Below are 14,939 nucleotides of genomic sequence, written 5' to 3'. Positions count from 1 at the left end.
CTTTGACTCCCTCAGGGAACAGATGGCCAGGATCCCCTGGGGGACTAACATGAAAGGGAAGGGAGTCCAGGAGAGCTGGCTGTATTTCAAGGAATCCCTGTTGAGGTTACAGGGACAAACCATCCCGATGAGTCGAAAGAATAGTAAATATGGCAGGCGACCAGCTTGGCTTAATGGTGAAATCCTAGCGGATCTTAAACATAAAAAAGAAGCTTACAAGAAGTGGAAGCTTGGACATATGACCAGGGAAGAGTATAAAATATTGCTCGGGCATGTAGGAAAGATATCAGGAGGGCCAAATCGCACCTGGAGCTGCAGCTAGCAAGAGATGTCAAGAGTAACAAGAAGGGTTTCTTCAGGTATGTTGGCAACAAGAAGAAAGCCAAGGAAAGTGTGGGCCCCTTACTGAATGAGGGAGGCAAGCTAGTGACAGAGGATGTGGAAAAAGCTAATGTACTCAATGCTTTTTTTGCCTCTGTTTTCACTAACAAGGTCAGCTCCCAGACTGCTGTGCTGGGCAACACAAAATGGGGAAGAGATGGCCAGCCCTCTGTAGAGATAGAGGTGGTTAGGGACTATTTAGAAAAGCTGGACGTGCACAAGTCCATGGGGCCGGACGAATTGCATCCGAGAGTGCTGAAGGAATTGGCGGCTGTGATTGCAGAGCCCTTAGCCATTATCTTTGAAAACTCGTGGCGAACGGGGGAAGTCCCGGATGACTGGAAAAAGGCTAATGTAGTGCCCATCTTTAAAAAAGGGAAGAAGGAGGATCCTGGGAACTACAGGCCGGTCAGCCTCACCTCAGTCCCTGGAAAAATCATGGAGCAGGTCCTCAAAGAATCAATCCTGAAGCACTTAGAGGAGAGGAAAGTGATCAGGAACAGTCAGCATGGATTCACCAAGGGAAGGTCATGCCTGACTAATCTAATCGCCTTTTATGATGAGATTACTGGTTCTGTGGATGAAGGGAAAGCAGTGGATGTATTGTTTCTTGACTTTAGCAAAGCTTTTGACACGGTCTCCCACAGCATTCTTGTCAGCAAGTTAAGGAAGTATGGGCTGGATGAATGCACTATAAGGTGGGTAGAAAGCTGGCTAGATTGTCGGGCTCAACGGGTAGTGATCAATGGCTCCATGTCTAGTTGGCAGCCGGTGTCAAGTGGAGTGCCCCAGGGGTCGGTCCTGGGGCCCGTTTTGTTCAATATCTTCATAAATGATCTGGAGGATGGTGTGGATTGCACTCTCAGCAAATTTGCGGATGATACTAAACTGGGAGGAGTGGTAGATACGCTGGAGGGGAGGGATAGGATACAGAAGGACCTAGACAAATTGGAGGATTGGGCCAAAAGAAATCTAATGAGGTTCAATAAGGATAAATGCAGGGTCCTGCACTTAGGATGGAAGAATCCAATGCACCGCTACAGACTAGGGACCGAATGGCTCGGCAGCAGTTCTGCGGAAAAGGACCTAGGGGTGACAGTGGACGAGAAGCTGGATATGAGTCAGCAGTGTGCCCTTGTTGCCAAGAAGGCCAATGGCATTTTGGGTTGTATAAGTAGGGGCATAGCGAGCAGATCGAGGGACGTGATCGTTCCCCTCTATTCGACACTGGTGAGGCCTCATCTGGAGTACTGTGTCCAGTTTTGGGCCCCACACTACAGGAAGGATGTGGATAAATTGGAAAGAGTACAACGAAGGGCAACGAAAATGATTAGGGGTCTAGAGCACATGACTTATGAGGAGAGGCTGAGGGAGCTGGGATTGTTTAGTCTGGAGAAGAGAAGAATGAGGGGGGATTTGATAGCTGCTTTCAACTACCTGAAAGGGGGTTTCAAAGAGGATGGCTCTAGACTGTTCTCAATGGTAGCAGATGACAGAACGAGGAGTAATGGTCTCAAGTTGCAATGGGGGAGGTTTAGATTGGATATTAGGAAAAACTTTTTCACTAAGAGGGTGGTGAAACACTGGAATGCGTTACCTAGGGAGGTGGTAGAATCTCCTTCCTTAGAGGTTTTTAAGGTCAGGCTTGACAAAGCCCTAGCTGGGATGATTTAACTGGGACTTGGTCCTGCTTTGAGCAGGGGGTTGGACTAGATGACCTTCTGGGGTCCCTTCCAACCCTGATATTCTATGATTCTATGAATGCCTCAGCTTTTGCACAGTTACATCAGATACTTGCCTAACCGAATGCTACAGACAAAGCTCAGGACTGAAAACGTTGGCTCTTTGGTGCATGGATCCAGCAAACGGCAACAGTTCATTCATTTGCCCTGGTCTATCTCATACTCTTTGGCCAGCTGAGTATTCAGCCTTTAGAGTTCACTATGGATTTTTTTTTTTTTAAAAAAGGGTAATACATAAACACACACAATTTCAATAGGTTAGAATAACTACAGTTGGCTCAGAAGCCTAGAGCTTTACATTGTCATATCGGACACTTGGGTTCAGTGCCTCATCTAGTTCCTTGTTCCTTAAACCAGCACAAACAATGCACTTATTTGCAGCGAGGAGCAAAAAGAGAAAAAAAAAAAAAAAAGGATGCAAGCTAAGGGCTTGGCTACACTTATATTTTATAGCGCTCTAACTTGCTTGCTCAGGGGTGTGAAAAATCACCCCGAGTGCAGCAAGTCAGAGACCTTTAAAGCGCTAGTGTAAACAGGCTCTGAGCGCTGGAAGCCGCGCTCCCAGCGCTCAGAGCTAATCCCCTCGTGGAGGTGGATTACCAGGAGCGCTGGGAGAGCTCTCTCCCGGCACTTGCGACCACACTTGCACTTCAAAGCGCTGCCGTGGGAGTGCTCCTGTGACAGCACTTTGAAGTTTCCAGTGTAGCCATGCCCTAAGAAAGGTGGCTGTAAGGAAGGGTATTGGTGTGATGCAAATGATGTGCCTCACACAATGGGGGTCAGGTTCTAGGACTTCTGGGGACATATCCTATGCAGTGGCGGATTAGCCACTGGGCCAACGAGGCCCATGCCCAGGCCAATTGGGCACCCAGATGTCCCAACCCCCTCCACCAGGTGCTTCTGCCAGCGAGCAGGGTCGTGGCACGGCAGCTTGCACCACTCCGCCCACCCGGACCTCCTGCCGGGGAGTGGGGGAAACTTGCACCCTCCGACCCCGCTCCCCGGCAGGAGCACCAGGCGGGCGGAGCAGGGCAAGCCCCACATCCCACACCCATTTCCCTGGCAGGAGTGCCAGTGGGAGGGAGGACTGCAGGTGGAAGGGGTGAGAAGGGGTCCCCACTTGGTCTGGCCCAGAGCCCCATAAAATAGTAATCCACCTCTGATCCTATGATTCTTTGGGCTGCAATAAACTGAGCTCTATGATTCTCTCAGTGAATTGTGGGAGAACTTGTCTGTCCCTTTGGGTGTATGGGGGAGAATTGTGGGAAGGTACTGGAGGACTCTCAGCATTTGAGAAATTTAGCCTGTATCCTCACTGAGAAGCGGGAAAGTTACTAGCCCGAGTGAAAGCAGCCCCTAACCTCTAGTAGTCTATAGTCTCAGCTGGGAAGCTAGCTTAAAGCACCACTAAACTCAGGTGAGATGGTTGTGTATATGGTGGACAGGAAGGGCTTAGAGGCAACACTTGAGAAAGAGCCTGACTTAACTCTAGATTGAAGACATACCTTAAGACGATTACCATTCAAAACATATCAAAACACCACATTTTGCATTCTAGCGGTAACATGCCAAGAGCGTATAGGCTTCATTTTCAGAGATACTGAGCCCTCACAACTACAATTAAAGTCATTGGGAGCTGTGGGTGCTCAGTGGACTTCTGAAAGAAATCAGGCTCTATGATTTCAGTTTTATGCTAAGTTGTTATTTCTGACATTTTCATGCTTACCTGAGCCTCTTTTTAACCGTCTTCTCGCCAGTTTAATTTGATCCTGTAGAATCTGTACCCAGTCTCTGGGGCCAGGAAGTTTATCCACGTGGTTAGCAGTGCAATATTTTTCTGTGAAGACTAAAATAAAAGGTACCACTTTTTTTAAAGTGTCTTATCAAAATTGAGAAGGGGGGGAAAAGAGGAGGAGGAGAATAAAAACAACAACAAAAACTGAAGTTAAAGTGGCCAAAACTAGGGAGGCAAGGCCAGAGGTCAATTCAATGTTCTGTTTGTATTTATCTTTAAAAATATTATCTTGTGCCTAGATACTATATTGATTAACTGCCTATAAAAACGTGAGAAAGAGAGAGAATGTCTAAATCTCATTTATGTCACATACAGAAAATCTGTATTACAATAAATGGTGAACTTTGAACTAAGCCTCATGAGTGCAGATATTTATAACTGCCTGTTCACCATATTCATTTTGGCATTAGTGGAGAACTGCAGGTCCCCTCCTGGGCCTTCTGGTCTCATGATCTTGTCTGTCAGGCTGCTAGCAAACAGGAGATATGAAGAAGTCCTAAACCTTCAGTGGGCATTTATCATATTGGCAAAAATAGAAGAGGACCCTGAACTTTTATAAACATATATAAAAAAAACTGCTTTAAAGGGGACAATGTCAATCAGGTCCAAAATTTAGATTTTGTAAACAACAAGCTTTTGCAGAGCTTCAAATACTAGATATATTTTCAAAAATTGTTATAATTTCAATGACAAATAAACAGATAAAACATTCCCCTTCTGTGTCTGCAAACCCTAACACATTGCAACATTGAAAGCAAGAAATGAAACTGAGTATCAACAAAGGTGAAACTGACAAATTGTTTTCATTGTCCATCTGAGAGAAAAGTAAATCAGAACATAAATAGTCGAAGTATTACTATGATTAATAATACTATTGCAGTAGTGGCCAACTGTCTCAAAATCTGGAGCATCAGTATGTTAGGGCAATACACAGGAAGACATGGTCCCTGGCTCAAAGTGCTTACAATCCAAGAGGATAAGTGACATAAGAAGGATTTTATATATATAAATATATAAATAATATACACACATACACTCTTCAAAATATTAATAAATAAGTATAAAGGGTCCAAAAATAATGTATTTTTAAAATTATTTCAGTTTTAATAATGTAAGGCACTATTCACAATATACAGGTGTTTGTTTACAATCTATGGCCCCAATCCTGCAGTCTGATCAATGAGGGCATGGGGTAGCCCAACTGGAATCCACAGATGTCAACAGGGTCTCACATAGATGCGGTAGTCAGCTTTGCATGAACTGAAAGCTTTTTGGATCAGGGACTATCTTTTTGTTCTGTGTTTGTACAGTGCCTAAAACAATGGGGTCCTGGTCCATGCCTGTAGATCCCTAGGTGCTACTATAATACAAATAATAAAGTAATAATAATCAACTGATTACAATATCAGAGAGTCTATGATGTGAAAGATTACATTGTCCTTTGAAACAGACATCAACTTGAATTCTATAAATTTAAAAAAAGTTGATAGTAGTTTCAGCTTCTACTCCTCTGCCAATTTTTGTGATTTTACAATCACATTTGCTTATTTTTAAACAAGATTTCTCTCTCTATGTTGTGTGAAAGACACACACACACACACACCAGGAGGAAATGACTACATAGGGAAAACAGTGAAACTGTCGCTACACAAAGTGTGGACAAAGTAGAAAGAGAAAATTTCTCCTCTAATCATTTTCAGGTATAGAAATCTTATATATAACTTGTAATGATAGTAGGTAAAATGTTTTCAGACAGAAGGATGATTTTCAAGTTGACAGTGTGTCCTTAAGTTCTCAGCTAATTTCTCCAATGAATGTAGCTTTTTCTCCATTTCTGTATCTACGTCATGGAAAAGGACAAAAAACATCACTAAACAATATCTGTGAGTTTGGTAGAGTAATGTCTCAATGATAATGCAAACAACGTGATGTTGTTCTTGTGGAGATTTCATACTGGCTCAGTCATTACTTGGAATAAATGAAAGCACAGTGTCTTATAACATAGCTCCTCAGGGGAAAACAGTGCTATTGGAGCCAGGCTGAGTAAAGTTCCACACTGTGTCAACCCGTGGCAACTTGTTGCATTAGTCCCTAGGAAAGAACTCCCCTAATGAAACATGACAAAGGTCATGCACTATCATTTGGTTGATACTCTAAATGCAGTGAATGCAATGCTCTTATTATTGCAGTGCCTAGTAGTACCACCACAGACACATTTCTATTTCCATTACAAATTCTATTTTTGAGGGGTTTGTAACACAGGCTTTTCAACTGAAATGTGGTCATTTTTGTTTAACTGCTTGTGACCGCTGCTTTCTACAGTAGGGTGAGTTTTGCTACTTCAATGGTGCTGCCCCACCTACTGGAAATATCTGTCCCCTGCTCCCTTTCCTCCATGTCAGCAGATTTTAAAATTCATATTCAAACCTTACTGTTCTCTCGAATTTATGACTAACTTGCCCTGAAAAGCCTTTTGTGACTTGTATGAAGGATACCATGTAAAAAAAATAAGTTTTCCTTGTATGCCAATGTTTATCAGCAATACAGTATTCTGTACTGGACCTTTCGATGTTAATATATTGTCAATGCATTGGGACAAAAGAATCAACAAGATGTGAATGGAGGCACTGAGTCAATGAACATTATATAGAAACTGCCATTACAGATCAGATCAGTAGTCCATCTAGTCCAGTATTCTGTCTCTTGCAGAGGCCTGTACCAGATTCTTCAGAGGTGAGTGTGTAAGAAACCCCTCACTGGACAAATTAGGAAATAACCAATTTTTCCCCTGAGTTAGGCAATCTAAAATCAACCTTCTAATAGAAACCTAGTGCTACCACAACCAGGTTCAGAGTCAATACCAGAGAGTCCATCAGAAATATAAGTCAGGACTTAGACATGGTCACAATCAGAATTAGAGAAGAGTAGGACTGTAAGGGACCTCAAGTTGTCCTCTAGTCCAGTCCCCTGCACTCAAGGCAGGACTATGTAATAACTAGACCATTCCTGGCAGGTGTTTGTCTAATGTGTTATTAAAAACCTCCAATGACGGAGATTCCACAACCTCCGAAGGAAATTCGTTCCAGTGCTTCCAACTACCAATTCGTTCCAACTACCCTGACAGAAAGTTTTTCCTAATGTCCAACCTAAACCGCCCTTGCTGCAATTTAAGCGCATTGCTTCTGGTCCTATCCTCAGAGAGCACGGAGGATACTTTTTTGCCTCCTTTTAACAACTTTTTATGTACTTGAAAACTGTTATTATATACTTTCTTAGTCTTCTCTTCTGCAGACTAAACAAACCCAATTCTTTCAATCTTTCCTCACAGCTCATGTCTTTTTAGACCTTCAATCACTTTTGTTGCTCTCCTCTGGACTTTCTCCAATATGTCCATGTCTCTCCTGAAATGTGGCACCCAGAACTGGACACAATACTCCAGTAGAGGCCTTATCAGCACAGAGCAGAGTGGAAGAATGACTTCCCGTGTCTTGCTTACAACACTCCTGCTAATACATCCCAGAATGATATTTGCTTTTTTTGCAACAGTGTTACACTGTTGACTCATATTTAGCTTGCAGTTCTCTATAATCTCCAGAGCCCTTTCTGCAGTACTCTTTCTTAGGTGGTCATTTCCTATTTTGTATGTGCAATTGATTGTTCCTTCCTAAGTAGAGTACTTTGCATTTCTTCTTATTGAAGTTCATCCTTTTTACTTTAGATCATTTCTCCAGTTTGTCCAGATCATTTTGAATTTTAATCCTATCCTCCAAAGCACTTGCAACCCCTCCCAGCTTGCTACTGTTTGCAAATTTTATAAGTGTACTCTCTATGCCATTATTTAAAACAATGAAGAAGATATTGACCAGAACCGGACCCAGGACTGATGCAGGACCCCACTCGATATGCCCTTCTAGCTTTACTGTGAACCACTGATTTACATTCTGGAAATGGTTTGCCAACCATTTATGCACCCACCTTACAGTATCTCCATCTAGGCTGCATTTCCCTAGTTTGTTTATGAGAAGGTCATGCGAGACAGTATCAAAAGCCTTGCTAAAATCAAGATATAACATCTACCGCTTCCCCCAATCCAAAAAGCTTGTTACCCTGTCAAAGAAAGCTATTAGGTTCGTTTGACACATTTTTTCTTCACAAATCCATGTTGACCGTTACTTATCACCTTATTATCTTCTAGATTTTTGCAAACTGATTACTTAAATTATTTGCTCCATTATCTTTCTGGGTACTGAAGTTAAGAAGACTGGTCTGTAATTCCCCCGGTTGTCCATATTCCTCTTTTTATAGATTTGGCACTATATTTGCCCTCTTCCAGTTCTCTGGAGTCTCTCCTGTCTTCCATGAATTTTCGAAGATAATCGCTAATGGCTCAGATATCTCCTCAGTCAGCTCCTTGAGAATTCTAGGATGTATTTCATCAAGGCCTGGTGACATGACATCATCTAACTTGTCTAAGTAATTTTTAACTTGTTCTTTACCTATTTTAGCCCTCAGATCCTACCTTGTTTTCCCTTGCATTCGCTATGTTTGACTTCCTATCGCTACTATACTTTTTGGTGAAAACTAAAACAAAAAAGTAATTTAACACTTCTGCCCTATTTACATTTTCTGTTATTGTCTGTTCCCACTCACTGAGTACTGGGCCTACCCTGTCCTTGGTCTTCCTCTTGTTTCTAATGTATTTGTAGAATATTTTCTTGTTACCCATTAGGTCTACAGCTAGTTTAATCTAGTTTTGTGCCCTGACCTGTCTAATTTTGTCCCTACATACTTGTGTTATTTGTTTATATTCATCCTTTGTAATTTGACCTAGTTGCCACTTTTTGTAGGACTCTTTTTTGAGTTTCAGATCACTGAAGATCTCCTGGCTAAGCCAGGGTGGTCTCTTGCCAGACTTCCTATCTTTCCTACATAGCAAGATAGTTTGCTCATGTGCCCTTAATAATGTCTCTTTGAAAAACTGCCAACTCTCTCAAACTATTTTTCCCCTTAGACTTGCTTCCCATGGGATCTTACCTACCAACTCTCTGAGTTTGCTCAAATCTGCCTTTTTGAAATCCATTGTGCTGTTTTCCCTCCTACCATGCCTTAGGATCATAAACTCTATCATTTCATGATCACTTTCACCCAAGCTGCCTTCCACTTTCAAATTCTCAACCAGTTCCTCCCTATTTGTCAAAATCAAATCTAGAACAGGCTCTCCCATAGCTGCTTTCTCCACTTTCTGAAATAAAAAATTGTCTGCAATGCATTCCAAGAACTTGTTGGATAATCTGTGCCCTGCTATGTTATTTTCCCAACAGATGTCTGGGTAGCTGAAGTCCCCCATCACCATCAAGTCCTGTGCTTTGGATGATTTTGTTAATTGTTTAAAAAAAAGCTTCATCCAGCTTCTTCTTCCTGGTTAGGTGGTCTGTAGTAGATCTCTACCATGACATCACCCTTGGTTTTTACTCCTTTTATCCTTACCCAGAAACTTTCAACAAATCTGTCTCCTACTTCCATCTCAAATCAAGTTCAAATGCATACATCTTTGATATACATGGCAACACCTCCTCCCTTTTCCCCTGCCTGTCCTTCCTGAGCAAACTGTACCTTTCTATACCAATATTCCTGTCATGTGTATTATCCCACCCAGTCTCTGTGAAGCAACTCTCATAGTCGTGTTTATTCACTAGCATTTCTAGTTCTTCTTGTTTATTCCCCATCCTTCTTGCATTAGTATATAGATATCTAAGATGCTGATTTGATTTCCACTCTATGTTTCCTCTTGTCTCTCCCTTGTCCCTGCTATAATGGCCCATGCTCCCCCCAGATTCCGACCCTTCTCCCAGGTCTCCATAGGCCATATATTCTTAACTTCCAGGTTAGCTCATGGCAACTCATAACTAGGAATGAATCGCATATACTTTAAAAGCTCCAGATGGTACAAAATGTAGCAGCCTGTCCACTTAACACAGATCACCCCTTTCTGCACTAGTTCCCTGATTAAGTTGAATACATAGTCTCTGTCCCAATACTCAAAACCCTGGACCATAATTTCCTCTTGCAGCTATATTCTACCGGTTATCAATGGGGGAAGACAACTTAGAGGTGGACAGAACATTCACAGTAGCTTGACCTAGACTATGGAACTCACTCTCACAAGACAAGCAGGACCACAACCTCACTGACATCAGAATTAGATACAAAACTCATTTCCTTTACTAGATTTTCCTCAATAAGTTCTTCCCCACCTCACTGACAGCCACAAACTACTAATCCAGTTATTCATAGAACAGATATGACACAGTCAGGTGCACAGCAAGCTTTTCCATTCTACCCTGCCAATGTGCCTCAACCCTGATCTGGAAGGACCAAGGCAGAATTATGGCAATCCAGGACCCAAGGTAAAACTCAGGAGAGTTCTCCCATGACCCCACATCTCCATGTAGTGGCAGCAGGCTTCAATCTAAAGAATGAACAGTGCATTTCTCTAGTTGGAGCAATTGTTTCAGGCTGTCTTCTGACTCAAAATGGATATCAAGTGTTTTTCTTTACATCCATGAAGGCCAGAAAAAAAATTTAAGTTGAGATTCTTATCTCATCACATGTCTTCAGGGGGAACCTAGGCATGAGCCTCTAGCTTAATCAGAAATTATGGAAAAATTATAAAAAGAAGAATGCACATTTTTCTGACCCAAACGCTAAGGATTCTAAGTTCCTGGCATTACTCAATGACTAGAGCATATTCTCAGCTAAGGATGGAGATACATATATACAGGAAACAAAGCAGAAACATACCTTTTATTGCACCCACAATATTTTGGTCTAGTCCTTTTCGGTTGTCATTGAGTCCTCTTTTCCTCTTGCCATTGGGTAAAGAGTTAGCCAAGGTCTTGTCATCAAAAAATGCACACACCAGCTTTCTAAACAGCAGGCTTCCTGAGCGAGTATAGTTTGACAATATAGAGTCCAGCTGAGATTTGGGCATAAAGACATCAAAGCCTTCAGCAAGTTGCACTTCTGGCTACCAAAGGAAAACAAATATTTTAATTAAAATAGTGTTCACACATGTTATTTTACATGCACATCCAGCAAGACTTCATTGTCACTTAGTGATCACATCCATGAAGCTTATTCAGGAATCATGATAAAAAACGGTTACTCACCTTCTCGTAACTGTTGTTCTTCGAGATGTGTTGCTTATATCCATTCCAATCAAGTGTGTGTGTGCTGCGTGCACAGTTGTAGGAAAGTTTTCCCCCTAGCAGCATCCGTTCAGTTGGTTGTGGAGGCCCCTAGAGTGGTGCCTTCATGGCACTCAATATATGACCCTGCCAACCCGGCACCTCCTCAGTTCCTTCTTGCTGGTTACTCTGACAGAGGGGAAGGCATGTGGGTTTGGGATGGATATGAGCAGCACACTTAGAAGAACAACAGTTATGAGAAGGTGAGTAACCATTTTTTCTTTTTCGAGTGATTGCTCATATCGATTCCAATTAGGTGACTCCCAAGCCTTACCTAGGCGGTGGGGTCGGAGTTATGGAATCGCAGATTGGAGCACCGCTCTGACAAAAGCTGCATCATCTCTGGCATGCTGGACTATGGCATAATGAGAGGGACCGTATGAATGGAGGACCAAGTTGCTGCCCTGCAGATTTCTTGGATCGGGACTTGGGCCAGGAAAACCACCGATGAGGCCTGTGTCCTTGTGGAGTATGCAGTAAGTGCCTGGGCTGGTGTCTTGGCCAGCTTGTAGCATGTGTGGATGCAGGATGTGATCCAGGAAGATATTCTTTGAGATGAGACTGGTAGGCCTTTCATGCAGTCAGCCACTGCTATGAACAACTGGTTCAATTTCCTGAATGGCTTGGTGTGTTCAATATAGAAGGCTAACGCTTGTCAAACATCCAAGGAATGCAGCCTCTGCTCATGGCTCCTGATATGAGGCTTCGGACAAAAAAACAGGCAGGAATAGGTCTTGGCTGGTATGGAAATGTGATACCATTTTAGGCAGAGAGGCCGGGTGAGGTCTGAGCTGCACCATGTTCTTGTGGAAAACTGTGTAAGGTAGGTTGGAAGTAAGGGCCTTTAACTCAGACACCCTTCTTGCTGATGTGATGGCAATTAGGAAGGCTACCTTCTATGATACATAAAGAAGGGAGCAAGTCACCAGCGGAGAGGACCAAATTAAGGTCCCACGCAGGAACAGGCTGTCTAATCTGGGGATGTAGCTGGTCCAGACCCTTGAGGAACCATCCAACCATGGGGTTGGCGAAGACGGAGCGTCCAGAGGCTCCGGGGTGGAAAGTCAAGAAAGCCACTAGGTATACCTTTACGGATGACACTCCAAGGCCTTGCTATTTCAGATGCAGAATGTATTCCAGAATAAGAGGTAATGGAGCCTGAAGTGGGGGCATATGATGCTGGTCACACCAGCAAGTGAACCTCTTCCACTTCGCCTGATATGTGGCCCTCGTGGAGGGCTTTCTGCTGCAGAGTAAGACCTCCCTTACCTGCTCCGAGCACAGGAGCTCCATAGGGTTCAGCCATCAAGCTTCCAGGCCATGAGGAGGAGGGACTGGAGGTCTGGGTGACGAAGATGACTGTGGTCCTGAGTGATCAAGTCGGGGAGGAGCGGCAACATGATCGGAGTGTCGACCAACAGATCCAGAAGCGTGGTATGCCAGTGTTGCTGAGGCCATGCTGGCGCCACCAGAATGATCTTTGCCCCGTCTCTGCGGACCTTGAGCAGGACCTTGTGCACGAGAGTGATCAGGGGAAAGGCGTAGCACAGATGGCCTCCCCAGGGTAGCAGGAATGTGTCTGCGATTGAACGCAGGCTGCTTTTCTGGAAGGAGCAAAACACTGGGCAGTTCCTGTTGCTCCGAGTGGTAAACAGGTCAACCTGGGGAAACCTGCACCTCTGGAAGATGGAGTGAAGTCTAGCCGGATGGACCAGCTGTGGAAGGACCTGCTGAGGTGATCCACCAGTAAGTTCTGGGCTCCTGGCAGATATGATGCTTCCAGGTGAATGGAGTGGGCTATACAGAATTCCCATGGACTGAAAGCCTCCTGACAGAGGGCGAGGACCAGGTTCCACCATGCTTGTTGATGTAAAACATTGCAATGGTGTTGTCTGTCATGACTGCCACGTGGCTGGCCTTGCAGACAAGACTGAAAGGCCTGGCATGCAAATCACACCACTCTGAGCTCCTTGATAATGATATGGATAAAAAGCTCATCCTGTGACCAGAAGCCCTGTATTCGCAGATATCCCAGATGTGCACCCCAACCTATTGCTGATGCATCCTTGACTAGAGACAAGGACAGCTGAGGGCTGCTGAAGGGGACTCCTTTGCAGATTATTAGTGCATCAAGCCACCACTGGAGTGACTCTAGCACCTGCTATGGCACTGTGATCACTAATCCTAGGCTGTCGCGCCCTGGGCGGTATGTCCAAGTGAGCCACGTCTGCAGAGATCTGAGTCTCAGCCTGGCATGTTGGACCACGTATGTGCAGGCCGCCATGTGACCAAGGAGACTGAGGCAATTCCTTGCTGTAGTGGTTGGGTATTCTCTCATGCATGGAATGATGCTTGCTATGGCTTGGAATTGGGGCTCCAATAAACTCTATCCTCTGGGTCGGAGACAAGGTGGACTTGTTCACGTTGAGGAGGAAACCCAGTCTCTTGAACATGGATGTGGCCAGATGGACCTGTGACTCCACCTGTTCTCTGGTATGCTCCCTGAGCTCCCAATCTTCGAAGTAAGGGTATACGTGCTTCTGCCTCCTTCAGAAGAAGGCTGCTACCACTGACACGCACTTGGTGAACACTTGTGGGGCTGTCGACAGGCCGAAGGGAAGGACCGTGAACTGATAATGTTTTTGGTCAATCAGAAACCTTAAGAAGTGTCTGTGAGCAGGGCGAATCGCTATGTGAAAGTATGCATCTTTCATGTCAAGGGCGGCGAATCAGTCTCCTGGATCTAGAGAAGGGATAATTATATTGAGGGAAACTATACAGAATTTCAACTTTACCATGAACTTGTTGAGTCCTTACAGGTCTAGAATGAGTCCGAGACCCCCTTTGGCTTTGGGGATTAGGAAGTAGCGGGAATAGAATCCCTTGCCAGTGAGGAACCTCCTCCAACACTCCTATGGTGAGGAGCACTTGCATCTCCTGGATAAGGAGATGCTCATGAGACGGGTCCCTGAAGAGGGATGGGGGGGGAAACTGGGTCCTGCTGCGCCGATGTGGGTTGTGGTGTAAGTGCTGCCTTCATAAGGAACTGTTTCAATCTAAAGTCCCACTCCTTCTTGGTTTGGGGGCAAAAGCCCTTACAAATCCTGCACTTTTCTGACTGATGTGCTTCCCCCAGACACTTTAAACTAACGTCATGAGGGTCACCCGTTGCCATGGGCTTGTTACAGGACTTGCAGGGCTCAAACCCCTGGGACTTAGGCATGTAAGTCCCACAAAAAGAACACAGTCAGGGTGAAGGGTAAACCGTCCAGCCCAACAGCTAACTAACTACTAACTAGAAATACAATAACTAAGAACGAACTAAGAACTAAACTACTACAAAATATAGATCGAAAGAGAAGCTAGGGAAACATGGAGAGCTTGCAAAGCAAGACGCCACAGTTCTAACGACCATCACTGGCGGTAAGAAGGAACTGAAGAGGCACCGGGTCGACAGGGTCATATATTGAGTGCCATGAAGGCACCACCCCCGGCGGCTCCACAGCCAACCCGACAGGTGCTGCTAGGGGAAAAAACATTCCGATGACTGTGCACGCGGCCGGCACACACCTAATTGGAATCTATACGAGCAATCAGTCGAAGAACAGTTTATTTTACTGAAATAAAAGTAACCAGTGAATGAGCACATTAAAAGGCAAGTCAAATAATTATACAGATTGTCATCTTTATGTACCATTGCAGCTACTCAACACTTACTAAGCTACTTCTTTGTGCACAGCAAAAAACTAAACAAAATCAAAACCCAAAGGGCAA

At 44.2% G+C, this 14,939-nt stretch overlaps 1 protein-coding gene across 6 annotated transcripts in view; it reads right to left on the bottom strand.

The window, feature by feature from the left end:
• BEND7 (BEN domain containing 7) overlaps positions 1–14,939 on the bottom strand; it is a 67,784-nt gene that overhangs the window by 26,560 nt on the left and 26,285 nt on the right. For all 6 annotated transcript variants that reach the window (XM_038409585.2, XM_038409595.2, XM_043498303.1 and 3 more), the window contains 2 exons: positions 10,720–10,945; positions 3,850–3,969 (listed from right to left, as the gene is read on the bottom strand). In XM_038409585.2, coding sequence (XP_038265513.1) covers positions 3,850–3,969; positions 10,720–10,945 — 346 coding nt within the window. The remainder of the gene's footprint in view (positions 1–3,849; positions 3,970–10,719; positions 10,946–14,939) is intronic.

This window comes from Dermochelys coriacea, chromosome 1 (genome assembly GCF_009764565.3).
Source record: "Dermochelys coriacea isolate rDerCor1 chromosome 1, rDerCor1.pri.v4, whole genome shotgun sequence".
Classification (NCBI taxonomy): domain Eukaryota; kingdom Metazoa; phylum Chordata; order Testudines; family Dermochelyidae; genus Dermochelys; species Dermochelys coriacea.
The sequence above is the reverse complement of the archived record's forward strand: the minus strand, read 5'-3'. Positions and strand labels throughout refer to the sequence as shown.